We start from the raw sequence: 7,826 nt of genomic DNA on the forward strand, positions 1-7,826 counted from the left end.
AATTGTGACAGATTCTCTTACAACTATGTGTTGTAAGTTATGACAATATTTACCACACATTCTTATGACAGTTATGATATATGTAAGAACATTTGTCATATCTCAAAACAGTAAATATTGTGTGTCCATCTTAGAAAATTTGAATGGAGAGTAATTTTGAGACTAAAAGGTGGGAAACAATGGTAACAACATTAGTAACCGTAAGAAATAAATATACAGCTAGTTCAATTTTCATATGCAAATCTACATACCTATAATTCAAGCGGGTGGTGGCAATGGATAAGAAACCATCGCTTTACAGAGTGGACAGCTTCTCTTCCTTTCTAACCATTGGTAAAGACAGTCCGGGTGGAATATATGATTCTTGTGACATGGCATTTGTGAGGCATCTTCTCCCACCATATATTCAGTAAGACAAATCACACAGACAGGAACTTCATTAATATGAACAACAGATACTTTTATGGTGTCAAAGGCGGCCATAAACAGTCGCGCCTCCCTCGTCATATCTTCAGTCGCAACCTCAAGTTGGGTTGTTTCAGGGCGAAATTCTACATCTCTGCTTCGATGTCTCCTTCGATACACGTTTTCAAAGGGTCTAATTAAACTATCCCTTGCTTCATCACTAAGAAAACTCCTCCTTGAACTGTGAATGAATTCTTCTCTTCTTCGTTCTCTTCCTATTTGGGTTATTTCACGGAATGTGAGAGCCACGTCTACATCTCTACGAAACGCTGCAAAACTACGAGATTCTTCATCTATGTTTTGAGGTCTAATATCTATTCTGGGGACTTGTTCTTGCCCCGACGTAAGCCCTAGAAATTGCCGCGATTGATCTCTTCTTTCACGTCGTCTCCGCCTTTCGTATGTTAGACTTACCCGGGGCATCTTGGATTTGATACTTGGTGACTTTAGAGAGGAGATGAATTTAGCTGTTCATATTGATATAATAAGCTATATGAATGTGACAATCAATGTGGAAATTTTTAGTCCTTGGTAGTGACTTTATGCGGTGCTGGGAGGTCGCAAGGCATGGTGCCGTCCCTCCTCAATATCGCTTCAGTAAATAATACGGATTATGAAAAGCACTTGTAAAACATAAACGAGTAGTTTGTGTTGCATTGTAGATTATAAATAATAATGATCAGTCGTAGTTTATAGTCTTATTAGTTGATGAATTGATATTAATGTTTCTGATTCTATTTGGTTTTATAGAGTCTCCCATAGCATCGTGTGCTTTAGAACCCACAAAAACCCAAGGAGACTATGATGAATCTGCTTCATTTCTTGAAGAACCGTTTACAGAGTTATCCATTGCATTCAGAAAATCGGATGGCCAGGTGGGGTGCAAGAATTAGAAAGAAAAAGTGATGAGATTCTTACCAACAAATAACAACACACCAGCTTCCAAGATCCTGATGGGATCCCCTGCAATGCCTTGAAGATGAACTATCCATTCTGGTTGAAGGGTTGACTTTCTAAAAAATATATCAAACTAAAAAATAATTCATTTATAATTGTTTTTTATATTTCACATAGTTATCGAGAAATTGTAGAGCCCAAATCCGGTGGATATTACAATATAAATCTGAACTTTGCTGTTGAAATGGAGATTGTAGTGCACATATTTTTGTAGTTGCTTATACGTGCTAGTTGAAAGGAAGTTAAGGTGTGGAAAATGCTTCCTAATGTTAATCTAGTGGGAGAGATAGTGTAAATTTTCTTTATAAATCTTAACTATTACAAAATCAAACACAAATTCAGATAGAGATATTATACATGCATAAAGATTATACAATATAAGACATGATATATCGTAAGGAAACCTTTCCGGGAGAAAAACGTCACACTCCAAAAGCATAGTACTTTTGTATGGAACTTATCACCACATGTCATAATACAACAATGCATTCATCTATCAATTAGCCCATACATGCATATATATATATATGTGTGTGTGTGTGTGTGTGTGTGTGTGTGTGTATACATATATATACATACACACACACACACACACACACACACATGTATATGTATATGTATGTATATATATATATATATATATATAGAGAGAGAGAGAGAGAGAGAGAGAGAGAGAGAGAGAGAGAGAGAGAGAGAGAGAGAGAGAGAGAGAGAGCATTTACAAATTAATTTTTAAGGGCATATTAAGAGTCATTAACACCATGCAGTGGTGGAAAGGTCTAACAATCACCTCATAGTAAAGAGGGTGGTTAATACCACGTAAGTGGTCGTTGGTGAAGATGGGTGACCACCATGAAAGGTGGCGTACCCTACTCACGTTGGATTGGGGTTATGTCATGTGCACCTTACTTAGATGGAGTATGGGTAATCAAACTTTTTGAATTGCACAATTCCCCACCCCCTCCCCCCATTAATAACACCATTAGGCTAGAATGGACATTCAAAATCAATTTGCTAAGCTTATTTATATTATGGTTGAAAAAAAAACCTTTGAACTTTTCATGAGGAAAAGGTTAGGTTTACATATAGCTAAATAATTTCTTGTCCTTCGCAAATAAAAAGGTGTGTTTCTGAGAGGAGGTACACTTATTTTGTGCTTGGGGAAATTTTTTAGAAAAGTAATTAATTTTTTTTTGCAAGGGAAATTAGCTAGTTTGGTATTCTCTCATTCATAGTAAGGATAGAGAAGAGAGACTTTTTTTTAATGTCTTGTCTACTTGAGAAGTTTGTGATGGATATTGGAGGAGCTTTCTTTGTGAAGGATTCAAAGGCTCACTTCTTCTCTTGTCTCAAGTTTTTAAAAGTATTATCTAGGCATGTAGACCCATCATTTGGAAACTATTTCTTCATTATTTCTATAGTAGAGTAATATACGTACTATACTTATGAAATGAAAATTTATTAGGACTTCTTGTAGAGTGATAATATAGAGAAACCATTGGTTCAGTTATTATCATTAAAATGGTAGTTCATTGTGAAATATTATCATGAATTAATGTTACTCTCTATGTGTACTCCCAAGCCTTGAATTATTTGTATAATATCCATTTTTGAAATGAATACCATTGTTTTTATTATTGAACTCAGTTTGAGTGTCATGATAGTATGTTGAGATAATGGAAAAATATGTATATACAACTATATTATCATGTATCATCACTTCTTTTTATTAGAGAAAGATATTGCAAGAAAGATAAACTCTGGATTAATACAAATTAAATAAAAGATAACTGAACTTAGGTTACTTGTTATATCATATGTTATTACGTAATCTTTTGTAAACACTTCAATTGGACTAGGGTGGTAGGATCAAAACCCAAATTGCACTAGCAAGGAGGGTCTCCAATTTAGATAAGTAGTTAAACTCTATGTTTGTGTTGAGACAATATTTTATTTGACTAGAGAGTTGAAACTTTCTAAACCCTAGGGTGATAGTAGTTTCCAAGTCGAGTAAGAGATGAGTGAACTTATGACTATTGTAGAGGATGGAAATTGTCACTCACAAGGTGATGAACCTCAAGAGAGAAACCTACCTTCACTCTACCTCATTTAAATTAGTATTAAGGGTGAGCCAAGGGATGCTAAGTATAAAATAAGATAAATGACAAACAGACAAAGTTCCTAGACGATCCTACTAAGCCTATATCTTGTAGACAAGCACACAAAACTAGTGTACTAGCATGTCATGCAATCACACTATATGAACAAAGTACAAAGATTGTATGGAAGTGATAGATGTAACTACACTATTAAGTAAATGATATAATAATGAGCTAAACTAAGTAATATAGAATGTATGATGTTAAAATAAAATTAGGGAAGATAGAAATCTTACAACTAGTCCACGATTGAAGCCCCCCATAAGATAGATACTTCCTTATCAATTATGAACCTGCACACAAACAAGAAGAGAAAATGTTGGGGGTTGTGTTTAGAGGCTGAAGAAGTTGAGAAAGTACAACTTCTGAGATCCCAAGGCCATCTGCAAGCAAAATACCTGTTACAAGAGAAGATTGCAGACAAAAGACAAAAAAGGCTCTGAAGAAAAGATTATCATTTCAGAGAGGGAATTGAAAAAGAAAAGTTATAATGCAATCCTTATGATAGGAGAATAGAAACCCTAAATATGTGCAACCTTAAAGAAACCCTAAAGGGATAAAGAGTATTTAATAATGAAAATAATCATTAAATACCTACAATATTATTAAATGCCTAAGTTTAGCTTAAGCGTAGAGTATAATAGACTACTAATTAAATAAATAATTATTAGCTAATACAAGATAACTCTAACACCCCCCCTTAAGATGAACTTAGGGAGTAGCTAAAAACACTAAAAGCAAGAAAGCAAAATGCAACCACAAGAAGAAGGAAAATTTGGGTCCCGACAACAAGGCCTGATGAGGTACCCAATCACAACCAAATCTCTATGAAACAAAAAAATAGAGAAAATCACACGGGAAAAAACTCTGCTCCAAAAAGAGATGGGAAAAGCATGCAAAAAAGAACATGAAGGAAGGAAGGCGTCAATGAGACCCCCCAAGGACAACTTCCTTCACCCCAAGCATAGAGTGCAACTGAAGATAGTGCAACTGAAGATAGCGCAACTGAAGATAGCATGAAGGTGAAAAAGGTTTAGTGAAGATGTCAACAACCTACTCCTTTGTAGGAATGTACTCCAAGATGAGAAAGCCATCTTGAATCAACTATCTGATGAAGTGCATGTGAAGATCAATGTTTTTAGACCTCAAGTGCTCCATTGGGTTGTGGGAAAGGTGAATGGCACTCTGATTGTCACACTAAAGAATAGTGGGACTATCAGGAGGGAACCCAAACTCAGTCATCAACTGCCGAAGCCATAAAACCTCCTGACTAGCTAACATCGATGCTCATTACTCAGCCTAAGTAGATGATAATGCAATAGCAGATTGCTTCTTGCAAGACCATGTGATAGGACCAGAACCAAGAAAAAAAAGAAAGCCAAAAGTAGAATTCCAATCTTGAGCATCACCATCCCAATCTGAGTCAGTGAAGCCAATAATGTGAGGGGATCCTTAAGTATAGTGAATGCCAAATTGATTAGTGCTCCGAATGTACCACAAAATATTTTTGGCTGCTTGCCAATGACTCGCATGAGGACCATGGGAGAACTAAGAGACAAGACCAACCACAAAAGAAAGATCCAGGCATGTATGTGTCAGGTACAACAAACTACCAACCAACTACCGATATAAGGTAGAATCCACGAAAGGTGTAGAACAAGTGGGAGACAAAACAATACGTGACTAAAATGGTGTGGGTACAGGCTTGCAACTAAGCATGTCAAATCAGTGAAGCATATCAAGAGCATACTTCTGTTGAGGTATGGAAATTCCATTGAAAGACTGAATAACCTGGAGACCCAAAAAATAGTGCAGAAGGCCAAGATCTGTCATCTCAAACTGCTCCATCAAGGCTCGCTGAATATCCTGAATCAAGGAGGACGAGCTACCAGTAATGATAAGATCATCAACATAGAGCACAAGAATAACTATATCAACCCTCTGACACTCAATGTAAACTGTAGGATCAGAATGATAACGTGTAACGAGTGTGGAAAGCAAGAAAGAGTCCATATTCTCATATGAGGCCCGAGGAGCCTGTTTGAGACCATACAATGAACGTTGAAGTCTGCAAACAAAAGAGGAATCCTATGCAAATCCCTGAGGCTGCTCCATATAGATCTCCTCACGAAGGTCTCCATGCAAGAAAGCACTCTTTATATCCATTTAAAGAATGGTCCATCCCTGTGAAGATGCTAGAGAAAGTACAAAGCGAATACAACTCATCTGGGAGAGAGGAGCAAAGGTCTTGGAGTAATCAATACCCTCCACCTGAGAAAACCCCTTCACAACAAGACAAGCCTTATAATTATTAGTAGAACCATCTGCAACATACTTAATACGATACACCCACTTGCACCAAATGAACTTCCTGCCCTTCAGAAGAAAACAAAGATCCCAAGTATGATTCTTCATCAAAGAAGAATACTCCTCATCCATAGCCCTATCCCACACTGGGTGACCTGTCACCTCTGAAAATTTCTAAGGATCATCCGAAATGGAATGAATCAGAATAATAGAACCAGATGTGTGTACATGAGTACAATGAGTGTCAGTAGGATCACCTGCCAGAGAACCAATAGCATCAATTATAAACCGGGCCCACTTGGGCAAATGTTGAGCAAAGGGTGGTGGTGGTGGTGGTGATGGTGGTGGTGAAGGTGGACCATCATCTGCATCATCATCAAGGAAGAAGGAATCCTCAAAAGATGAAGAGGGAGGAGGAGGCAGTGAGGGAGAAGCTGCTGATGGAGAATCCATTCGAGGAAGGCGCTCATCAAACTAGACATCTTGCCTAAATAGGACCTCTCGGTAATCAGGATCAAATAACCTGTATGCCTTAACATCCTCACAATAGCCAACAAAAATGAGTGGTTGGCTCTTCCTCTCCATAGCTTTCCTCTGAGCATCTGGAATAAATGCCCAAGCCTTACTACCAAAAACTCAGAATGAAGAAACATCAGGCTTGACATGGGACCAAGCCTCCTCAGGAGTCAACTAGCGCAATGCCTTATGAGGCATTCGATTATGAATATAAGTGGCATAATTAACTGCCTCAGCCCAAAAGGTAGGCTGCATAGAACATGATTGAAGCATACAATTGGCCATGTCCCTTAGTGTTCTGTTCTTTCTCTCAGCAACACCATTTTGCTGAGGGGTGTGAGGAACAGATAACTGATGCTGCAAACCATGCTCTATGCAGAAATTTATAAAAGCTTGATTCACATATTCTCTTTCATTATCTGTGTGTATCCTCTTTATAGAAAGACTAGACCACTTCTCTACAAATATCTTAAAGACTTGAAATTAATCAAAGACATTAGGTTTGTACGTAAGAAAGTACACCCATGTGTGTTTGGAGAAGTCATCAATGAAAGTGAGCACATACTTGGACCTTGAAAAGGAGGGAGTCGAAAATAACATAAGATCACTATGGATCAAATCCAAGGGTGCCTTAGCATGGGCGGATCTTCTTGTAGGGAAAGGACAGTGATGCTTGCCAAGTGCACAACCTAGACATACACCATCAGTACAGGATATCTGAGGGAGCCCAATAACAAGTGCCTGTGTGCTCATCTGGTGTAAGTATCTCTAGTTTACATGGCCCAAATGCTCATGCCACAGTTTGCTCATAGAATCTGCATGTGCTACATGAGAAACACCTAAACTATATGGACTCTCAAAGCCATCAAAAAAATATAATCAAGAATTAGGATCAACACTGCCAGTAGCCACAACAAAACTAGGATCATGGAGCTCTCGAATAACCACAACATGTGGTGAGAACTCAACCATTTTACCAGAGAGAGAATGACAAATCTGATAAATAGAGAGGAGGTTCGTAGAAATGTCAGGAACCAAAAGAACATCCTGAAAACAACGACCTATCAATGGAACAAAAATTGAACCTGAAATAGAAAGTTGTGTTGAGTCACCAACTGCAATCCATAAAGTATTACTGTGAGCAACTGAGGTAACAAACTACGGTGAGTGTGTCATGTGGTGAGAAGCCCCAGAATCAATAATCCAAGTGGAGGCAAAAGGAATGGCTCGTGTAGAAAGAGCATGTCCTTTCCAAGTAGAAGAGGAAGATGGAGGCCACGGAGTAGAAATATGATGCTGCTGCTGCATGGCTGCCTCCAAAGCCTCTAATCGTTTCCAACAACGAGAAATTGGATGACCTTCTTTCCCACAGAAATTGCAAAGTTCATCAAAAGTTTCTTCTTAATCTTGGAGGAAGACTCA

The 7,826-nt window shown here is 37.9% G+C and overlaps 1 protein-coding gene across 1 annotated transcript; it reads right to left on the reverse strand.

Annotated features, from left to right (window-relative positions):
* Positions 1-258: 258 nt before the first annotated feature.
* Positions 259-888, reverse strand: LOC131056675 (E3 ubiquitin-protein ligase RDUF1-like). The gene has a single exon (XM_057990949.1). It carries the CDS (start codon positions 886-888, stop codon positions 259-261), a length of 630 nt encoding a protein of 209 aa, XP_057846932.1.
* Between the last annotated feature and the right edge of the window lie 6,938 nt (positions 889-7,826).

Source organism: Cryptomeria japonica, chromosome 7 (assembly GCF_030272615.1).
Source record: "Cryptomeria japonica chromosome 7, Sugi_1.0, whole genome shotgun sequence".
Classification (NCBI taxonomy): domain Eukaryota; kingdom Viridiplantae; phylum Streptophyta; class Pinopsida; order Cupressales; family Cupressaceae; genus Cryptomeria; species Cryptomeria japonica.

What these genes read in the sequence shown, in the direction of transcription:
- LOC131056675 (XM_057990949.1), bottom strand. Translation starts at nt 888, where the DNA reads ATGCCCCGGGTAAGTCTAACATACGAAAGGCGGAGACGACGTGAAAGA.